The sequence below is a fragment of the Phalacrocorax aristotelis genome, chromosome 1 (assembly GCF_949628215.1).
Source record: "Phalacrocorax aristotelis chromosome 1, bGulAri2.1, whole genome shotgun sequence".
NCBI classification, from domain to species: Eukaryota; Metazoa; Chordata; class Aves; order Suliformes; family Phalacrocoracidae; genus Phalacrocorax; species Phalacrocorax aristotelis.
Window position 1 is genome coordinate 214,268,896 of NC_134276.1, and position 22,898 is coordinate 214,291,793.

General features: G+C 45.1%; 1 protein-coding gene across 2 annotated transcripts in view; it reads left to right on the forward strand.

Moving 5' to 3' along the window:
* Window positions 1-22,898, forward strand: part of SFMBT2 (Scm like with four mbt domains 2) — a 115,679-nt gene that overhangs the window by 4,491 nt on the left and 88,290 nt on the right. Inside the window, exons 2-4 of one of the 2 annotated variants that reach the window (XM_075081661.1) lie at window positions 9,283-9,451; window positions 16,064-16,158; window positions 19,577-19,817. In XM_075081661.1, coding sequence (XP_074937762.1) covers window positions 9,346-9,451; window positions 16,064-16,158; window positions 19,577-19,817 — 442 coding nt within the window. In that variant the 5' untranslated portion in view covers window positions 9,283-9,345. Of the gene's footprint in view, window positions 1-9,282; window positions 9,452-16,063; window positions 16,159-19,576; window positions 19,818-22,898 lie in introns of those variants that run through there. The other variant, XM_075081662.1, reaches the window with a different exon arrangement.

Below are 22,898 nucleotides of genomic sequence, written 5' to 3' on the forward strand. Positions count from 1 at the left end.
ACAGCCATCTCTGATGAAACCAGTCGAATTCATCCTGTGGGTTTTCTGGCAGAAGGTTTCTCTTTACCTCCTTTTCTGTGTCTCAGGTATGACTCCGACGGTGATTAAAAATGCTGGGGTTGCAAAACAGGGGAATGCAGAAATATGAGCAAAGACTCTGTCACTGACATTTAAAAAACTCCTGAAAAAGTTTATTTTCAGATTGGCCTTTTGCAAGACCTAAACGAAGCATTCTTGAGAGGGCTGGTTTGGAAAATGTGTTCACAGTTACTCCGTTTTTATGAAGCAGAAGCATTTGCTCTAAAATTAAATAGTAATAAAAAGAAAGAAAGAAAAAAACCAACCCAAGCAGTTCTTGACAGCTGACCGAGAGATCATTTCTGAGTAGGTGTGAGGCTTAAAAAAAGGTATGTGCAGAATCCTTGCTATTTTTACTCTCACTCATGATTCTTGCTTTCGTGATTAATACTCTTAACATCACTGGGTCCTGTTTTCTTGGGTGAAGTCCTGAGACCCAGTTTGAATATAAGTTATTGGAAAGTTTTGTGTTTACTTGCTTGTCAAGGAAGATTAATTCCCTCCACTAAAATCCAGGAGGTGACATTATCCTTGCTCCTGCAGGGTAGGAGATCAGACAAGGCAACCGTGGGCTGAGGATCTGTAAAGTCTAAGAAGCCGTAAGTTCTTTGCTGGGACGTTTGGGTGGAAAGCAGTGGCTTTCCTGGAAGCATTAAAAATAACTCATTAAAGAAAGAACAAGAAAATATAGTATTTAACTGTTTCTTGGAAGGTGTTTTGAGCAAGGCGCGGGTGTAAGACCAGACTCCACGATGCACCATTGCGTGGATGGTGGTGGGGCATTAAACCTGGATGTCCTGGAGCAGCTCACACGTTCACCATGGCGTCTTTTAGAGGCCACTCGTGGATTGAAAGAGAATCCAATTTGTTTTTCCTTGGAGGAACGGGGTGGAATTAGCACCGTAAAAGTGACTTGCAGGACTCTGAGCTAAAATGTCTTTCAGAATTTAGTTCTGGGTAGACCTTGGCAGGGGTCTGCTGGCTGCCCTCACACTCCCCTGGCAAAGGGAAGGGTCCTCCTCTTCCTGCTGTTGTACCGAGGAGTGGCAGAAGACGGCTGCAAGGGATGTAAAGCGCTGACAGGGATGTAAGAGTGTGTAGGACTAAGCCCAAATGCTGATCAGCTGTGCTGTTTAAATGAACCAAACAGTGCCAAGACCTAAAATGTCATTTTTCCTAAAAAGCCTTGGAATCAGATGGCAGATGTTTCCTGGACTCTGGTTTGCATCTCGTATGTTTTTTTGGAAAACGGCTCTGTCTGCTGCAAAGCACCGCAGCATAGAAGGCAGAACTGATTGCCCCGGGCGATGGGAGTTTTGGCTGGTGAGGGTCTTCAGAACTGGGCCCTAAATTAAGTCCATGTAAACAGTGTTTTGTGTTTCCTGCTGTGTGACTTCTATCGCTTGGCTGATCGGTCCCATGCAGGGGGTCTGACCGATTTTTTTTTTTTTTGATCCACATGGCTGGTGTTTCGAGATGATAAGCATCAGATGAGATATTTCAGGATGATAGGCAGCTGTGTGCATTCCAGTTACCCATCTAAAAGGCTTCCTTGTTTCAGCTCTGTTTCAAACACAAGCGGGAGAAGACAGGGTGTTGCAGACACGTTGATGCTGCCGCTCTGCTTCTTCCCTGCAGTTCTTTTCCTTCTTGTAAAGGGCATTGGGGATATTGATTCAGTCTTCTGCATGGCCCTGATTCAGCAGAGCGCTTTGGAAAATGCCTAATCCTAAATATTCCCAAAATAAGTAGTGTATGTTGGGTCCTTAGCAGGGGTACAAGTGCTTTACCGAAGTGGGGCTACGTCATGGAAATTGCCTGTTGAATCATGGAGAAGGTGACAGCCACCTAGTAGGTGACAGAACAGCTGGAAACAAGACAGGTTAGTACACGGCGACCTCCTTCTCCCTGGCCTGGCATCTTAGGTTGACATTTATATCTATGCAAAGAGGATGTAAAATATCAGCGCTGTGACAGGAGGGGATTTTACAGCTGCTTAGAATGAGCATCAGTAAGACAAGCGCAGGGCAGGGGAGAGGCACCTGCTCGCCTTGCCTGGCTGTTCATGGCAGCACTGCAGGGTGGTCTGGGGCCGGATCCTGCTGCTGGCATCCGAATCTGGGGTGGGAGGCTCCCCCAGGCAGCTGAGGCGGGCACTGAGGGCAGTATCGTGCCATGCACTGTGCTGCGTGGGATGCTCAGGGTGGGGACGTCACTGAATCACAGAATCCCAGACTGGTGGGGGCTGGAAGGGACCTCTGGAGCTCACCCCGTCCCACCCCCTGCTGGAGCAGGCACCCCCAGAGCAGGGGGCACAGGGCCGCGTCCAGGCGGGGGGTGAATGTCTCCAGGGAAGGGACCCCACAGCCTCCCTGAGGTCCAGGGTTAGCAGGGGCGATGGCAGGGGTGCAGGTGTGGCAGCAATGCCTTATAACCCTTGGTTATAAAACATCCAGCTCGGGAGAAGGGAAATGTAATGAAAAGGTGCTTTTGATTTTAGAGGTTTGACCCAGTCCTCAGTGAAGTTTGTGGCAGGTTTTTCTTTAAGTCCAGCTCTAGGTTCTTAGATGATATTTACACGTAGGGCAGCTAGAAGTGGGATGTGTACCTGAGCCTGTGTGCCTGCCTGTCATCTGTCTCTTTTTTTTTTTGCCTAATACTGCAGAGCTTTTTACTGTAATCACGTTAGTTTTTCTAATGGGGTTTATTTTACTTTCTGTTATCTTATCTTTCTGCTATTTATCTCTTCGTGTATCCTGGACTCCAGGGTGTGCTGGGTAGGGAGGATGGGAAAATTGCTTTGTGAAACAGGTTTGTCTCTGTTGGCATAAAAAGTATGGGGCACTCGGCCCCAGTGCAAGAAGAGAGGAGAGCAAGGACCTGCTGAGTTACGGTGGGCTGTCACCGCCTCGCCTGATCCCCTTTCCACCATGTGTCTTCAAAGACGTTTGGTTCCCGTCCTTCTTCCCCTTCAGGATGGACAATCCAGACCACCCCTGCTCTGATGGTTCCTCTAGTTTACCATTTTTGCATTTTTTCCTTCCAGGTGTAGTCATTTATTTTCTCCGCTGCTGCAAAAATGATACCGATGCTTGACTTCAAGAGCAGAAAGATCAGCCCTATTGAGTGGTTGGAGCAGGAGGGCTGGAAGGGACCTCCATGGCTCGTACAGACCATCTCTTATCCCAGGGCAGGATTAACTGTACCAAGATCTGTTTCCCGACAGATCAGCGTCCTAACCCCTCCAAAAAGCAAGGCTCTGCGCCCTTCCCACAATTTATCCTGCTTCTTCGCCAGATTCATTATTAGCGATTTCTTCTCATGCCCAATCAAACGTCCCCTCCTGCAGTTTAAACACAAGCCTTCCTCTTTGATCCACCAAGAACATGGAAAACATATTACACTCTTTCCCCATTCAGCTGTTTTTTGTATATTTGAACATTGTGAACATTTTTAGTTCTCCAGATTAGATGGGATTTTTTCTTCCACCCCAGAGTACATCTGAACCAACACAGAGCTATTCAAAGCAGTAATTTGCCCTTAATAAAATCCTGTGGGGTGTTCAATATGAAAGAGAAATTGTCACTTGATGTAAGTGAAAACATTTGGTGAGAGAAGCTCTCAAATAAATAAATAAATAAATAAAAAGGACAGGAATTTGGAAGAAGTGATCCTTAAAAGGTTTCCAACTGGTACTTTGTCTGAGAAGAGAGACAGGCTCGTTCTCTAGGAGGTGAAAGCTGTTCCTTGATGCGTTCAATAGCCCTTCCAAATGAGCCCCCATTTGCATTGTGCAGATGCTCAGGGGGTGTAAATATTGTGGCAGGCTGCCATTAGCAATCCTGCCTGAAGTATGTTTTTATTTAGGGACCTCTGCCTAGAGGAGCAGACTTCCTTCTCAGTCGCAGTGTTAGTCCTGTGCATCCTCGTGTTAACTGCAGTGGGATGATTTGCAGCATTGCCCATGAACTAGGTTTTTGGGGAGCTGGAGGCTGCATTTGTTGCCTTACGTTGCCTGCATGCTCTTGGAGGTGGTCTCTGAGCACTGCAAAAGGTCACCTGCATTGCTTAAAGCAAGGAACGGAGATCCAGACTTTCAGACCCGGAAAGGAACACTGTTGACTTGATTTAAGCTGTAAAAATCAGAGGTTGAGTGTGTTGTGATTTGCAGTGTGGCTACTGGGAAGACTGATCTTAGTGTTTACTGGGGCTGGGATCCACTGGGATACGGGTGTCTCCGGGCTAGCAGGCGATAGAGGCAACCAGAAGGGCTGCAGGACCGCAGTGTTGGGTCAGAGTGCCAAAGGGGAAGGGAGATGCCGTGGAGAAGAGGCCTTGAGGGTGGGCAGGATATCAGCGTGGTATTTTTTGCCCTGACTCTTAGGTGATGCCTAGTCTCATATTGTGTCCGTTGGGTGAGAAGGTGCCTTGGTGGGTCACCTGAGGAGGGACACCATGATTCTTGTGGCAGCCAACTCACATGCATCCTAGATGTAGCCCCACAGGGCAGAGTCCCCCTTCACCCTGCTCCTCATATAGGGTCAGTGTCATGTGGCATCTGAGCATCTCACTTCTTCAGTTTGTTTGCTGGCAAATCTGGATGCCTGAAGTCTTACAGGGTGCTGTGCAAGCACAGGCACCCCCTGAGGGTTGTTCACCTCATCTGAATTTTGAGTGTCCGACTCAGACCACAGAAACTGTCCTTTGGAGATGCTTTCTCTTGGTTAGCTGCAAATGATTGACCAGGTGAGGCAAATCCCACCTGAGGTGGGTAGGATCGTTGGGCATTGTTTCTTGTAGTGCTGTTTCATGGCGATTTGCTGCGCTGGAAAACAAGGTGAAGTCAACAATGGAGTCAGAACCTGGTCTGGTATCAGCTGTGTCCTACCTAGGCTTTTGCTCCATCTGCTCGGGCCTAGGTGCCCCCGTTTTTCCTGATGTAAAGCCTTTTGGCCAGGTGGGAGACATTAGTGGAGGCATAAAATAATCATGTGTTCTGGGAGTGGGATGGAAGAGGAAACAACTGGAGTGACTGTTTCAGCTCTGGGACCAGGTGGAGGCAGGGTGGGTCTCAGCGCAGTCCTGATTCCTGAGCGTTTCAGCACGAATTGCTGCAGTTTTCTCATTGTGCAGGCAGGTGGATGTGGTCTCATTTTTTCAAAACGGTTTCCTTGATTGCGTTGCAGTGGCTTTTTCACTCATGCAAAAGGCTTGAAGATGGTAAAGGCCATGTGCAATTGCACATGATAGCCACAGATAGCTATTATAGAAAAGAGAGTGCCTGGCTTTGTGGGGGCTGTGTGAAATCAGGAGATGCATTCACCAGGAAAGTCTGCTGGGGCCGCCCCGAGTTCAGCTTCCCTCCAACTTGGCTGGAAAAGGAAATGTGGATTCCTTATATCCCACTATCCAGGCAGGAGGTTTCAAGGTTGTAAGATCTTTTTTACATCCCCTGTTCCAGTAGCCTGCCTTTGTTATGTCAATCCCAATGAACGAAGCATGTATTGGAGGGAGAATGTAAGTTTTTCACAACTCACTGTAAGGGAGAGCCGTAGGATGCTGGATTTGTGTGTGTGGGTAGGAGACCTTTCCCTACAGGGCTTACTCCAAAGGAAGAAGAAACAGGGTGGAGTCGTCAGGAGATGAGAAATGTGAAATGGTGTGAGGAAGCCAACGCCACCACTTATACAAAGAGTCAATATTGATAGAGATGACAAGGCAGGGTGTTTGAGATAATGGTGTGGCTGAGACTGACAGCTGTGGGAAGAAGGAAATAAAAGAGTTGGTTTTTTTAATTTAATATTGGCTGGCTTTTTCTGCCTGTGAACCGAGAGTCTGGATATGAATTAAACACTAGAGGAATGGGAGCCGTGCGGGGGAAGAATCGGTTCGGTTTGAACCACCACTGTGCAGAAACAATGAACAAGGGTTCTGAAACCAGGGAATTTCCCCCCACCCCCGCTCTTTCAAATGCATTTCATAATATTTTCCTTTGTGTTCCTGCCTAGTGTAGTGTCACCTTGAGCCCCTTCTGCTGTTGTTTCCCATCCCCTGGTTTACAGGCTGGCGATGCGGTCCTTAATTTGGTTTCCAGTGGACACAGGTTTCTTCAGACTGACAGAGAAATCGGAGTACAGCGGTGTGTGCTGCTTGTTTAATGTTGATGATTGCAGGCCAGTCAGCATGCAGCTGTTAACAGTATGGCTGGGGACTCTGATTGAAGTGTTAATTAGCAGCAATTAATAAGAAGTGAAAAATTAATACCCTATGTCAGCTTTCTTTGCTAGTTAGTTATATCAACACCAAGGCTCAGAGCTATCTTGAAGCTTATGTTTGTATAGTTTGGTCTTGTTGTCACATGGTATTGGGAAAATACTTAAATGGTCCCCTACCATAAATGGTAAATTAGCTATTCCCAAAATAAGAAGGTCAGGCATTGGTCAGGCTGCCCAGGGAGGTGGTGGAGTCACCATCCCTGGAGGTATTTAAAAGACACGTAGACGTGGCTCTTCAGGGCATGGTTTAGGAGGCGTGGTAGTGTTGGGTTGATGGTTGGACTTGATGATCCTAGAGGACTTTTCCAACCTTAATGATTCTATGATAAGCTATGGCCTCTGACAAATGCATTTTTCTTGGGATGTGGATGCTCTCGACATGACATTTCAAAAACAATAAATTGTCCATAGCTTAAGCAAAAACTACGTTAAAATAGAGTTAAACAAACAAAAATGTTGATGGCATTGGTAATCTGGCTAAGAGATTCTGTATTGCCCCCTTTTATCTGAAGTGGGCTCAAGCCCAGCCCCAGATGTGGCCACTGAGGATGGGTCCCAGCCGTGTTGCAGACACCTCGGGTAGGTTCCTGCTGGTTTTCCCATCCATTTTCTGTTTCTCATGGGAAATTCCCTGACACAGGGGAACGGGCCTTTCTCACGGGTCTTGTGGCAATTTGGGGCTTGACTGCATAAGGAACAGCAAATACTGTCATCGTCTGATTGGACACCTTCAGCTTTTTATCAGCTCATAACTTTGTCTTATCAGCACCATAGGAGCGTCTCAAGATTTAACTACACTACCAAGTAGCTATTCCTTCTTCCTGGTATTTGTATTGTTACTCCTGAGTTCTGTTTAAGATTATTTTGTTGTGTTTAAATTGATCTCTCTGTTCTTTGAATTTTGTTTTTATTAGACCAAGATTACCTTCCATCATTTTCTGGTCCTAGGCAAAAATGAAAGCAGCTGAACCCACCCAAGGTTTAGCTTCTGCTGACACCTCCCCTCATCTCACATTTAACGAGCGTGATGTAAAATCCTGATACTTAACCAATTTATTATTAATGATATTTATGGAAATATTGTCTACCAAAGGAGAAGTGTTTTTTGCCTTTAAGTAGACTGATTGCTTCTAGTTTCATAGTTAATTGAAACTTAATATACACTGGGGATGAGTGATATATATGTTCTGAGGTAAGCTGCACTCAGAATACTCATAGTATATAATGGACTTAATTCATTAGCAAGTCTCGTGTCCAGGACGAATAAAGATGAAGTGCTATAGTGGCCATCACAGTGGGGAAGTGATCATTATTATTTATGGAGTGCTCAAAGTATACTAAGCACTTTCCAAGGAGACCAACAAGCATATTGCTCTGCATTGGTTTAGTCTCCTTTTTTAAGAATATTTTTTTTCCCTTTCATTAGCACGTTTCTTTGGGGTGGGGAACATAAATTGCTGATGGGGGTCTAGCTTTGCCCCACCCTGGTTCAGTTAATGGCTGTCATAATTACACTTGACATACTCCTCATCTTTCTCAGTTCCTCCTATAACTGCTCACACATGTCCATTTTTTCCTCTCAATTTTTGTTGGAACAGCCTTAAAAACTGGGAATAAAAAATCTATGACAGAACACTCTCCCTCTTTCTGTTTTATAACCTCCATATCTGGTCTTCCTGAATATGCCTCCTGAGTAGTAGAAGTTGAAAAAATTCCCATAATATTTTTACGATCTTATTACCTCCTGCTTTGCCTGGCCTCTGGCAGTAAACTTTTTTCCTACTTTTAGTCATGCTTCTTGCAGAGCATTTGCAGTTGGTGCTGGCAGCATAGTCGTCTCTGTCATGCAGGTGTTGGAGGCACCCACTAATAAGCAGGACCAGACCTCTGCATTGTATATTCTGGACACACTATTCCCTGCTATCTGTCTTTGCTTTAGCATCTCTTGTGTGAATAGCTGGTTCCCTCTGTGCCCATAACCTGAGCTCTTGGTTTCTCTTTTTCAGTCCTCCTTTGACTGCTCGTAATTCATCATCATCTCAGAGAGTTTTACTGAAAGTCTCACTCTGGAGTTCTTTTTAATCTACTCCTTAAGGTGTATCTCTGGGTATTGCTTGTCTGGTGGCCTACTGTAGCTAGAAATATAGTTCTCATTTAGTCTGGTGTCTCGTACAATTTTCTTTTACCATTTTTCATCTCTGTGTGTTTTCATTCCACTTTGTATTTACTACGGTCATTTCTTCTAGAAAAATCTCCTCTGCCAACATAACCTAATCTACATCTGAGTTAATATTTCCTACCCTGCATGGTACTAACTGGTGCAGTCACCTTAGGTCAGTCTTCATTCAAAAAAACAATTGCAGCCAGCACTATTTCATTAGGGTATCTGCGTTTTGTGTGCTGAACTTCCTTTTCTAGAGTTATTCCAGTGTCTCCCAAGTATTCTCCCTTCAGTGTTTCCTCTGTTCCATTATCACAAACCTCCCCCTTCAGAAATTTGAATATTTATGGAGTGAGACACATCTCACGCAGTGCTAACCATCAAAAAGTTGGAAGGCAAGGGCTGGACTTGCTGGAGGGTGGTTGAGTTGGCTTTTCCTGCCTTTTTACTTTTTTGGCATGGGTTGTGCCACCTTATGGGCTGGTCCTTCCCTCTCTGTTGGTGGTACAGGGGGCTGGACTGAACGCTGAGATGCTGTTTATTACCTCATTGTTTTCTCAGTTGTTATTATTGTTGTTATTCCTGTTCTGATATTATTGCTGCTAAGGTCCTTCATTGTGGTTCCTCACCCAACTGTAGTTTCACCTCGGAGGAGAGAGCAGGATCAAAGGGTGGCAATCAACATGGAATAACTTGAGAACCATTAGGAAAAGCTGAGGGAATGTGTTGGTGTGGGTGGAACACATCACTCATCGTTTTTTCTTTTAGCTTGTCCTCTAGGCGCTCCCTGCCGCAGGATGAATTAGGAAGGCAGGCCGCTTCCTCTGAACCATGGAGACAAGGGCGTCTTTCATCGCCACCATGCAGGAGACCCAGCATCTCTCTCCAGAGAAGGGTCAGAGCCCGGCCAACGGCAACAGGGAGCAGTTTGATTCAGGTGAGCTCTCCTTCACCCCCATGGGTTGTCTTCACTGTTACAGCCCTCCAGCTGATCACAGGTAGAGGGAGGGACAGCCGTGTTGCCAGGGGAGAACTGGGAACACTTATACAGCTTGAGGGCCTTTTTTGAGTCTTATGGATTGGACTGTGTCCCATGGTGATGGGTTGGGAAATTTGAGCTTTTCTTCTGGATCTACTCTACAGTACTTAGCAACCATTCAAAACGTAAACAAAAAAAGACAGTGGAAAACCTTTCCCAGGACATCATCTTGTGCTCTTCCAGTTTCCCCTCCCTTTTTTTATTTTGTTCAAGTTTTGTGGTTAGAGATGAAATGAACATTCAGAAATTACAGCATTTCTGCATTGTTTCAGCCTTCACCCTCATTTCCTTCACAATTTTTTTGAGCGTTTCAGGTGAGAGGCCTTCACAAACATTAGGCCAGCCAGCGGAGAGCTGGTTGCATTTGTTGTTATGCTCATGGGTACGACTGGATGCTCTGTAATGCTCTGGGATGGGCATTGCACTAAATTTGGGCATATTCATGGTAGATATAAAAAAATAAGTGATAATTTCTGGCGATTTCTGCTGGGATTAGGTGCTTTAACTTCCATATTTAGCTTTAACAGGAGGAGACTGTATCTTATGGTGAAATTTCACATTGTGGCTAGACCCAATCTACTTTCTTTCTGATGCCAAAATTGGAGTCCCCTCTATACATCTCTTCTCTTGCACCTTCTTTGCTCCCCGTCACACCCTGGGCTGAGTCAATCAACTCGCTAACGCAGCAGAAAGGTAATCCAGAAAAAAACCCAAAAAAGGGTGATTAATTTTCTGCCAGCTTTGTGAGATGAACTGGCTGGAGGAAGAGGGAGGGCCAGAGCACATGACTGGTGGGAATGGGACCTCTCCCAGTGGCACTGAATTGTTAATTTTGCTCATCCTTGCTCTGTGTTTGCATGGGAGAGCTCAACTGATGAACTCGTGGAGAACAACGCTGACTTATCAGTCAGTTAATCGGTACGAAAGGGTTCATTTTTGCATTGTGGCACTTGTGTTGGTGCTCATATGCCTGAATGCTTTTCCAGAACTCGCTTGCATTTCTGTAAGAGCTGTTCTTGACAAAAGGATCCTGAGATGTAAATGGCAGATGAAATTCTGTGCTTGCAGGTGGGCCTCCTAAAGGGTGCCCTCTCCAGGGGTGAATCACTGATTCAACACTACTCAAATGCAACAGTAGCAGTGTTGGGGTGACTGCTTAAAAGCTCTGCATGCTTTGCCTTCAGTGTCTTTTGCATCTTTTCTCTCCGGTGGTGCTGTTTGTGCTTTACTGGTCAGTGCTGTGGTCACAGCTTTGCAAAGCTGTCTCTTTGGTCCACTTTTCACGGTTTCTCTCTCAGCACCTCAGAAATTTGGCCACCCAGCCTTTAGTTTCCTCACTTCTTGTAGTGACTCAGTGATTTTTCTGTTTTCCTGGACACCACCCATCGGAAAGCTGTGACAGGCCTTCGAATCTTTGCCATGTTCACTAGTGAGTTGGGGTGGGAAGACTCATGGCAATGTAAGAACATGCCAGTTAAACTGTGAGCTGTGGTCCTTAAGGTGACTTAGTAAGCTTTTTAGGGTGAGGACGGGCTGTTTGCACAGCCCCTTGTGCAATGCAGCCACCTTCTACAACTTCTACCATGAAAATAAAAAACAAGGGTGGCACGTTTGGCCTGTAAGTTACCGGTGCCCACCTGGGCAGCTCTTAGCAAGCAACTGCGTTATGCTTGTGCAGTTGAGATGGAAATGCAGGTGAGCTTTCAAGAGGCCAGGAAGGGTAGGGAAAAATGAGACGGATGTTCTATAGAAAATGCAAACTGGCTGAGTTGTACTGACAGTGTGTTAGAGATGTGGGGGAGTCCAATTGGTCTTGCCATGATGCTTATAGGTTCAACTGGACTCTTAAGCTCTGCCTGTTAGGTGGGATGCAGAGAGGTGGAAACTTTCCTGTGCTGTGGGGTTGTTAGCCCAGCCAAAGTTTTGGTTTTTTTCCCATGGTATATGCAGTGGTTCTAGTTGTTTCAGATGGTTTTAAAGGGAAATTGGACATGCATATGGAAGAAAGGTGCAGCTTATTAACTGCTTAGAAACCATGTTTGTCTCAAGTAAACCCCTGAACTACAAATAGCTCATGATAGGAACTTAACCTGGGTGGAAGTGTCACACGTGGTTGCCCTCATCTAATGGATGTCTCCAGGCATCCAGAAGGAGGCAAAGAGTACAGGAAAAGTGCACTGTCTCTGTGAAGGGGAGGATGTGTAGGTATGGAGAGGTTGTGATGAGAAACGTGGGTTGATCCCAACTAAAGGAAGCAGGGCACTCTTATGTTACCTTAGGTAAGAACATAAATACTGCCCTGGGTTCTCCCATAGGCATGAAAGAGAAAGAGCCGCCCTTCTATAATGTGACTCATGACTACTGAGGGTCCTCTACAGTTAAACATCTGATTCTGGAACTGGGGTGTTTTAAACACCTTATGAAACCTAGAAAGCAAGCTCCAGAAGGCAAGTCATTCCATTTTGACACAGGTGCCAGGTTCCCTTCGGGTTGAGTTGCCATCTGGAGCGGTCTGTTTCTCCCCACTGAGGATGAAGAAAGCTAACCCTGGCTGGAGCAGAGGGGAACATCTCAATCCTTGTTGTGCACGTGATGCAGGCCCCTCTCTCGAGGTGGGATTCGTGTCCTCTAATTCAGGCATTTCCGGAGTGGACACCTGCAGCTGGATCTAGTCACCACTGTATCCATTTATATGCATGGGAGAGAAGTGGGTGCCTATAGGATGAGATTCAGTTGGCCAACCATGAACATTGCTTTTGGAATGAGAAGAACTGGCCTGTGGTGCCTAAATTTCTTTGAGGGTATGGATCTTGGTGACTCTCCCAGGAGGAGGTCTGTGATTGATCATGTTCTCCCCCAATCCTCCCTTGGTGTGTTAAGTGCTAAAGCATTTTCGTTCTCTGTTCACCAAAGTCATGAATGTATCTATGTGCTATAAATAAGATGGCTAAGCAATTTGCCACAAATACATTCTCCTTCAGTGAAGGCTGGGAAAAATCTGTGTTTCTGGAGCCACAGGTTTGGGGTCTTTTATTCCCTTTATTTCCCACAGCCAAACATCCCGGGAGGCTGTTAACAGCTGGAACAGTTGCATTTTATAGTGTCAATGCATAACCACTTTAAAGCCATTGAGGGGCTCACAGATAATGACTTGATGATTTTATTTGCCATCCTGGGCTTGTTTATACATCACCGCATTGTAGGCTAGCCAGCCCTGACTCTTTCATTAAGAAAGAGTACTGGGCCTAAGTACCAATAATTGGAAAGGGAGCTGATATGTAAAATGGGCCTAACGCCAAATTTTGTCATCTCCTAGGGTGCTCTGTGAAATGCTGGCACCTGGGGTTTTGCAGCTCTCCAGCAGAGCCAGGACTTTGTTCTTGGAAAGCGTGACTTGAGCAGCGACAGAGAGATCAGCTTTGTGATAACCTCTTTCTCAAGTGGGCACAATCTTCGTTGTTGTATATTAAGAGACACTTCGCATTTCTCTATCTGCCTTTTAATCAGGGGATCTCCAGGCAATCAAGAGAGGTTGGAAAGAGATGTCCTCTGCTCCTCAGCAGTAGGGCTTTTCTGATGGATGAGGAGACTTGTGTACAGCCCTGTTAGGGTGCATGGATAGGGTTGGGTCCCTTCGGTTGGTCACATCGCCGGGCCATGCCATCCCTGCTCTGGATGTCCCCCTGACAGATTTCTGGAAGGGAACACAATCCATTAAAAAAAAAGAAAGTTTGGAAACTTACAGTCCCTTTAAAATCTTTTCTGATAAAACTAAGCAAAAGAAAGCACTGATGTTGTGATAAATGAGTACTCTGACATTATTTTTACAGACCTTGTAAAAGTAATTTCCTGATAAAGTCTGCAGATAAAACACGATAGAGGAGTGAGACTTGTGACGTGTCAGAGAGAAATGAACTGACAGGGAGGGAACGCTGCAGCTCTCACGCTGCCCCCCCCGGGTCTTAAAGCCTCTCTATTTGGGTTTAGAAAGGAAAGATCTGGGTGATTTTTTTATTAAACAGGTGCTGTTGTGAGTTTTGCTGGACTGCATGTGAATGAACCTGCCAGTGGGGCTGTGGGAGCAGTGGGGCCAGTGAGTCTCTCTGTGTTAGCACGTGGCAGAGTAGGTCATGGGTAATAAGATTATGAAGTACAGGAGGACTTGTTGCATCTATAACTAGCATCTGTGATGCTAACATGATTAACGTGCGGTTGGCAAATTCTGGAGAAGAGCGCTAGAGGTTGTATACTGAACTGCCTAAAACCCCTGCTTCCACTGTTCTATGGAACGATTCCTTCCCAAAAGACTACTGAGGAAGGCTGGAGGAAAGGAGATACTTGTCTGTATCCAGCAGGATAGAGCAAAAAGCAATAATAAAAACTGAGAATATATAGAGCATTGTGAGCTGAGGGAAATGCCTCATGCTCTGATATAGAAGTATCTGAGCCCAGGGATGACCTGGAAATGTCCTGTCTATGTCAGGTGTCCTGAGGTGAAGATGTCCTTGGGGTTGTTGAGTAGCCCATCCCAACACCACAAGCACAGTTGGATGCAGAAGGGGGGAGCACTGAAGCAGAGGGGATGCGCTTTTAGCTTTTCGCCTTTTGCTTTTCATGTCAGATGTTGCTGACTTTTAGTGAGACAGGGATTGGTTGTGCTCAGGGTAGAAAGTTGCTTGAGCATCAGAGTAATTTTAAGCCTGGGGTGGATAACCATATCAGCCCATCTACGCATGGGCTAACGTACCTTGTTTTGGAGGCTCAGCCTTTGAAATCTCTGGATATGGCTCTTCTCTAAACCATTAACTCCACAGGGTTACAGACATTAAGGCTGAAAAATGGCCCTGATCATCTAAGCTGCCTGCCTGCGTCATACAGATGAAGGAAACTTAACAGTTTTTGCACCAAGCTCCTACCTTGTGGTTAGCTGTGGCTTAACTTTTAGTCAAGAATGAATAAACCCCTCATTTTCGGTCAAATATCTCAGAGTCAGCTTCTATGTCTGGAGGTTTTTGCAGTGATTGCAAGAAACAAAACAAGGTCCATCCCTTATTCTACATTGAATTTGTCTATTTTCAGGTTGTAATCATGGAGTTGGGTTATTTCTTGTCTTGCTGAGTTGAAAAGTCATCTGGTAGCCACTTTATCACGGGAGTAAATGTTGATTTACATCTTCATATTTAAACAGGTTAATTGAGTTTAAGGCAAGGAGTCTGACCTTAGACTTGATGCAGCAGTGTGCAAAGTGTTTAAGAGCAATGACAGCTCAGCACTCCTCTTTGAACTCCCAGACAGAGCTTTACCCTCCACCAGGTCTGTCTCAAAACTACTCCTCTGATCCACCTTTTTTCTCCCCTCACCTATGTATGTCTGGCCCCATAGGCAGCAAATACAGCCTATGTCTTCGCCTTTTAATAATGAGAGATTCCCATTGCACAACATAATTTTCTGGTCCTGAAAACTGGAGACCTGTAGCACTAATTGCAATAAATTAACCCTACTGTTTTCTTCATAAAACTGTCTGGGTAGGTTTCTTAATTCAGTTTGTCATGAGTCACTTTAATTACATCATGACGGCGCTGATTAATGTTTGGGCAGGTAAGGGTCTCGCAGAGTTTGCCTGATAAATGCTTATTGCAAAGAGCTCATTGCTAGACTGTAAATATTTTTGCTCTGGGGATGAAACTGGGTTTGCGAGACTGCTTGGGAACAAAATGAAAACAATCAGATTTGGCTGATTTTCTGTAAGTGAAAGAAGATTTATTTTTAATTATTGCTGTGTGTGTTTCAGCAATGGTTTGAGGCCACAGCTCTGCTCTTCTCAGAGCGGTTATGAAAACAAAATAAAGAAAGAGAAGTAATGTCAAGTCCTTCGCTGTGGGGAAGGATTGTGTGGGGCAGTGGTGCGGATGGGGGAGGCATGATGCAGAGCCCTAAGTCTGCAGTGGGGCAAGGGCAAGTGCAGGGAACAAGAAGGCAATAGTGGTCTGGTGAAGGGTGCTGGTGGGTTTGGGGGAAAGCAGCTGTAGTCTTGGGGGAACAGGGACACATGGGGACCTCGGCTGATAACTTCTGGGTGGAGGGATGCTGAGGAAGGAAAGGAAGGGTGGCGGGACTGAACCTGGGGTTCCTCAGCCCCATGGGTTGGGGTGTTTGCTCTGCACACTGCTCAGCCAGCAGAAGCAACTTCTAGTATTATCACCAGGGCTTTGCTGTAACTAAGTGCAGGGTATGAGGGGTTTGTTCCCCCTCTGCCATGAAAGCAGAGTTGTTTCTGGTTTCAAAGTGTTGGCTGCTAAAGTCCCAAAGTCTGTTGAAAGCGTAGTAAGAGTCGGTCAAGCTAGATAAGCACAGATCTTTGAAATAAGCTTTCTGTTTTCCCCTGTGTTGATGTTTATACTGGTTGCTATTCTCACCCTGAACTGTTTGACACAGTTTTTGCCTTCTTTGGCTGTGTTTTAGGCTGCTTTTCTTTCTGTGTATTTTTTGTTTTGTTTTGTTTTTGAACAGATGAGGGTTCCAGCATTGAGGACGCAGACTTCAACTGGGATGAGTTCCTGGAGGAAACAGGAGCCAGCGCTGCTCCCCACACCTCCTTCAAACACGTACGTGCTTCGTCTGAGCTTTGCTGGTGATGCGTGCGCTCCTGCTTCTGGTTTTCAGGGGTCCCTGGAGAACTGAAGTGGGGTCTGACTATTTTGGGGAGAAATCCTCCCCCTGTGCATGTGGCAAAATGCGTAGGAATGGCCCCCCAGCTGGTATTAGGTGGACTTGGTGTGGTTGCATCATCTGCAATCACAGATCACAACTTGAAGCGCTGTGTCTGTGCCTCTGCCTTAGGTTCAAATTTTCCATTTTTGAAGGCTGATAGTGCTTTACTTTGCTTATAATGCACTCATTTTTTTCTCTTCACTTCATATATTTTAACTTTTCCTTACTTATTAATTGCTGTCTATCCCAACCCATTGAGATTCATCTCACAGGAGTGCCTTATTTCTCCAAAGCTGTCCTCTTAATGCATGGTCTACCGACTAGCAGGACCAGTCAGTGCTAGAGCCCAGCATGGCCCATAGGAAACCGTCTCTCAGCTGCCTGCCTGGAGATGCCATTTCAGGAGCATGAGAACCACGTACTTGGATAGGCGATGCTTTCCCCAAGTACTTGAGTAGGTGAATGTAGCTCATACAGCCATGGTGTTACAGCATGGTCTGTGGCTCTGGTCCATCTTAGTGTAAGCAGTGTTTGAAGTCTCTGATATCTTGACTGATGAAGAAGATCAGAGCATGCTTTGAAAAAAGGACTGTCTCCAAGCAGAGCCCATCACAGTCAAGGATATTGCTGTCTGGGACCAGCTTCTCCATCCACCACTAGCTGTTTAACCTCTTCTGTTCAGCTCCGCATGTGTGATGTCACGTGAGGACATGGGACAGAAATTAAGCTGATGTACAAGTTCTTCATTGCAGTCAAGGGCATGCACGTGTGGCCACATTGGTAGATTTTTACGGGACATCGTTGTCATTCAACCACAAGACACTGCTGTGAGAGATGTTGGGGCCTAGTGGGAAGGTGTTGTGATGCCTTCATCTGAGTCAAGCCATGACAAATCACGGTGGTTCTCTGTCCTCAGCTGCAAGTCCCCTGAGGGTCGTGCTGCTCATGCTCCTACCTGACCCATCAGGACTGTAGCCTGTTCTGCTACTTGTTGGTCAGCTCCTCTTCTCCCAGCTTCACCTGGCTGGTCCTCATGCTCTGGAGGATGTGGGTATCTTCAGCATGAGGAGAGGGGTTTTAGTTGTGAAGCTCTGGGCTGCTTTAACCTGAGCCTGTTTGGTGGCAGAGATGTCCTTTGGGAACAGTGTAGCTGTACTGCAGTGGGAAAGCTTCCTGAAGAACCTGTTGCTACTTTAAGAGAAGCCTCTTTTTGGATGGCTGCATTCATGCCATTAAATCACCTCTGTCTCCCATTGGTTTCTTGGCTTGTTTTGAAGGGGTAAGGAGATGCAGTGATGAAAAGCCTCTTTTCCATCTACATCTGAAAAAAATAATACAATCCTCCACCCGCTATTTTGTTTCTGCTTTAACAACAGTGGAGTTGCAGGATGAAGGACTGTAATTCTCTATACTGGAGAATTACAGGGCAATGCCAAAGCTTTGCTGTAGAGTTTATCCTTGGTCTAGCAGCTTTCTGGAGAGAGCATTTTGTTCCAGGGTTCTGCTCTGGGCCCTGACCCAAATACCACATCCAGATGGTATTTGTGCTTCTTGAAGCCGTTAAGGATGTCTTTAGGTGTGTGGAGATGCCCACCTCATCCTGCTGACTGTGGTATCTCACAGTACCTTAGTCCTGGTACTGTTGTTGTGAGGCAAATTAGTTTGGGGAACAGGCCTTAGCATCTCTGCTTCACAATCTGGAACTTGATCCTTCAAAAAAATTAGGTTGGCTAGGAACCTGAAAGCTGTCAGAGAAGATCATACTATCTTTTGGTTTGATTCACCTCTTTTTGTGATTTCCAGTCCCATGTCCTTTGCCTCTAGAATACCAGTTTGGTCTTTACTTATGGTGAGGACAAGAAGAAAAAATACAAATGAATGTATATCCTGCATTATTAATGAGGAACCTTAGCATCAGAAGAGCTAAGATCCTATCTTACAACTATAAAGTGGTAAATATCACAGACCACCTTCAATCTTAGATGATCTCCAGAGGTTCCTTCCATCCTCAGCTGTTCTTTCACTCCAGGCATTGATGCTGATGGAAGTGCCCGCATGAGTAAAGGCACGTGGTGTGTTGTAACCTGCAAATAATAAATGGCTTTGGCTGGGCAACACTTGTGTCATAAACTGGAGTGGGATGAGTGAGAGAGTACTGTCATCCCAGAGGAGCTCAGTGTTTTTTGTGCAGTTTGGCATCCCTGAGTCTGAGAAGTCCTCAGGTGGCCAAGCAGACCATATTCTGTTTATCTTTGTGAGTAAAAGAGGCATTTTAACCTGTCATTTAAATGAGAAGTTAGAGGCAGGCTTAAACCATACTTTGTGATCTCTCTGGTTTAAGTAGGAGATAAGGTACTACGAAACCTGTAAGAACCTGTCCTTAAGCATCTCATAGGGAGTAACAGGCTACGTTTTGGATCGTTTTCTGAAGACAAAGCTGGCACTTGAACCAGTGAACCAGCTTTCACCTGTTTTTTATCAAGAGCACCTAGAGACATCCCACTGGCCCTTGGAAGATATGTTACGATGTGCCCACAGCAGGCCCTAGTGTTTAACGGCAGTCTCTGCAGTGACCTAGAAGAGATGCACTGGCGTCTCCAATGCCTAAGGCAAGTTACACATGACCTGTCACTGGTGAGATAAATGGAAGCGACATCTCCATCAGGTGGCAGGACAGTGACCCAAACTATTTGCTTCTCTCAGCAGTGGGTCAGACCTTATTTGCTAAGGTCCTGGGAGAGCGAATCAGTTGAGGCTTGAACTGCTGGGGATGGATTTAGTGGAAACACTTTCCTTGTTCTGCCTGGTACAGCATTCAGCCCTTGATGCTTGTCAAGCCTCAAGAGGTGCTTCAGTGTTGTTATATAACTAATTATTGTGGTTGTGCTTAACTCCTAGAAGTGTTTAGCACCTGCCTTTCTATCTTGCATGTGTCCTGTGATTTGCCGGATGGAGCTGTGGAGTGGGAAATGCAACCTCATTTGAGTTGTATCGCCTTTCTCCCAGGCATTAGCGAGGTTTATGATGCAAAGATGGGTACTAGTCCTCTCTTAGATGTAGCACACCTGAGGTTACCACTGCTGGAGGGCCTCTTTGGAGCATACGGGACCTTGCATGATGGGGTATGTGCCAGGGAAGTAGGAATGGTCCTGCCCAGACTAGTTGTGAAGGAGGTGGTTGGATTAAGGAGCACAATCAACTCATGGCCTATCCCAGAGCAGCTCTTTAAGGGCAGCATTATCTTGCTTAGCTGGGGAGGGGGTCTTCCTGCAAAGAAGAAAAGGTGACACCATGCCTTTCTCATTTTGTAAGGTTGAAATCAGCCTTCAAAGCAGTTTTCAACCAGGAATGAAATTAGAAGTGGCCAACAAGAGCAATCCAGACACCTATTGGGTGGCTACGATCATTACAACATGTGGACAGCTCTTACTGCTTCGTTACTGCGGTTATGGAGACGACCGAAGGGCAGATTTCTGGTGCGATGTGATGACAGCAGATCTTCACCCCGTTGGCTGGTGTACACAGAATAACAAGGTCCTGATGCCTCCAGATGGTGAGTACTGTATGTTTTCTTAGGGTCATGCTCTAGTATTGGGCTGGTGGTTAATCTCCAGACTTCCAGTCGATCTGCAATGGGTAATCCAGATCCTCAACTGGTGTTGGATGATGCAGTCAGGGTCAGGTCCCCACAGGTCAAGGCGTGATTTAGTTTGCCAGTCGGCCCCTAGCAAGGGCGTTTTTGCCCTGGTTGGTAACAACAGAAGGCGCTTCTATAGGAAACTGTTTTAAAAAGGAAACTTACGGCTAAATTGTAAAGCTGTGATTTTCAGTTAGGGGAGAAAATTGTCCTGTTCTTGTAGGAAGGAAGGAAGGATAAAATTCAGAGTGAGAATAAACTAAAATATGCAAGATCAGTTTGGGTGTAACCAAAACGAGAAGTTGGCTATGCACTCAAGCGTTTTACCCTGAAAGTTTAAAAACTTCCATTGCCAGATTCTTGCAGCTTTTAATGCGCTTTTAATGTGTGGCGCTTAATTGCTGGCTGGGGCTAAATTGTGACACAATGTAGATACACACAATTAAAGGTAGCAAAATTTGGTCATCATAGGTTAGGACACGTCCTGATTGTCAGCTCTGAGGTGCACAAAAGCTGAATGCAAGAGCTCTAGATTAATGAAGGGCCTGTGTGGAACAGTTTGCTAATGATACAATTTGATCCCCAGTGCATAAGAAAACTTGGTGTTTTTTTGGCCGCGTACAGCGGTGGAACGCTGTGTATCCTTACCACTATGTAGCTCCAAGCAGAGCCATAGTTGCTGCTGTTACTCATACATATTGCTGACATATATCTCATTTATTCTGGATGAAGAGAAGAGGAGATTCTTATTTAGCCTCCAGCTTGTGCATGTGTTTAAGCAAAGTCTCATTTAAGGATTCTACTACTGAAGTTATTCTTTTACTTTCTGTTGCATGTGACCATCAAGAAAAGTACATGTACCTTTTGTGTGCCACGTATGATTTTCCTGGTGTAGGTGTTGCCTGACCTCCCACTGAAGTGAGCTGTAGACAAGGTCTTCGAGTCAGAGCTGACATTCTTGCTTTGTGTATGCCAAACTCTGAGCTAAACTTATCTTTTTGTTCTGGTCTGTCTCTTTTGAATAAACAGAGGATTGACTGCCTTAAAAAAAAAAAAAGAATTCTTGAAGACAAATGTGGTTGAGAAATCTGTTGGCTTAGCACTAGTAAATCAAGCTGATGTGAGAGGGGTTAGGTATTTTATTTTATTGGTCTCTTAAACTACCTTTTCTTACATGGACTGTAATCAATGTTACCAGAAAGGTGTACACAGCCGTAAACTAAATCTCAAAATGCCAGGGTCAAGGGGTAAGAGATCTTATCGACTGTCTTAATAGAAAATAATGATTGTTTTATAACTTGAGGCAACTGCTTTTCATGGAAATGTTGGAATCTGCTCTTTGGGTTGTGGCTACTTCATGTGAATTGTCTTGGTTGAATGACTGCAGATGTGCAGTGCGTCATACCTCCTTTCTCCTCTGGCTGGGTGATGAACTGTATGCCAGGGTCTTAAATTTGAGCAACTGCCCTGTTTTGGTTTGTTTTTTTTCCACTCCCATTCTTCGTGAATGAACTCTTACTGAATATGTCTTAGTGAAGTTTTCAGAAAGAATAAATTAAATGTGTAGGTTGTTATTTCAAGAGATGTAAGCGTTTAAGAGCTTGAGTTGTATTTTGGAATGGAGCATCTAAAATGCCCAGGAGGATTTGAGCCTTCAGGACTTCTCTCACTTGGAAAAGAGAGAGGTCCTAAATGTGCTCATAAATTGCACAGCTCCTCTGGGTGTTTGCCCACAGGGTTCAGCCTGCAGTCAAAGGTGGCTTTCAAAGATCGTAGTCCCCATTGGGGCACCACAAGGAAGAGACTTGATTTTCAAGAGTGCCCTTCTTCTGCTGTAGGGAGAACTGAGCTCTGAGCAGCTTTTAAAGGTAGCTTGTGAGTACTAGGCTTACTGGACGCGGATGTCTGGAGTTTGTCCTGTGCTTAATTGCTTGGCTGATCAGTGAATGTATCTTAACGAGCCAAACTTCATTAGAGAGCTTAGAGTTCTATCTGGTGAGGCCTGCAGGATCAGACTTTGCATAGAGAAAGTGGTGGGTTTTTACCTTTTTGAGCATTGCACACTATTTTGTTGTCAAAACTTTGGAAGAAACGAAAGCCAGCTTCAAATTGCATGGATCCATTTTCTGAGGGCCTGATTCTGCACATCTTGATTGCAGTGAGGATATCTGCTGGCAAGACCATACAAACAGCATGGCCAGGGCCAGTTATCTGTCAGTAGGGTTTGATGTTAATCAGGAGCTGAAGGCTTTGGTTAAAAAGTACATCTGCCAAGGAGTTGTTTAACGGGCAAAATACCAGCACTGGGACAATGCTCTGTTTCTGCTTACAAATCAGATCGGACTGATTGGAACTCGTCTTACAAATGTGATGCCAGCAAGAATGGTAGAGAGTGATAGGATGAAGAATTTCATTAGATGGGAGAGAAATGCGAAAAAAACAGGCCGGTTCAGTTGAGCAAATCAATAGAGCTTGATTTAATGTTCGGCGCACACAGAGCTTTTAAGGGGCAGATGCCAAATAATTATTGTTTATGATCCTAATGGAAGTCATCTAATTTACAGATTGTTACGTGATTATTTATTGGGTGACGTTAGTATTGCATCATGGGGCCTGCAAGTATAATGTCAAGTCATGTTATGTCCTCCCGTGACATTGTGGTGCAGTGCACTAGAATAGGACTGAGGGCCAAATACTTGAGTTTGCAGTAAAATGTATTGGCTTATGAGAAGACGGTGTAAGTGCGTGTCTGCCTGCGAGCTTCACCCTCCACCCCCTCCTTCCCTGCAGGAAATCAAAGGACTAAAACTGTAGTTACTTCAAGCTTTGCCATTAATTATATTTTTCTCATTACAAATCGGTGTGTAATTTGAATTGCAAACTCAACTATCCTGGCAGAATAGATCTGTTTACCATTCAAAGCAAAATGAAAATTATTTAAATTAGTTAATATAGAACTCATTTGAATGAATTGGATGTTTATTCATGAACTAGCTG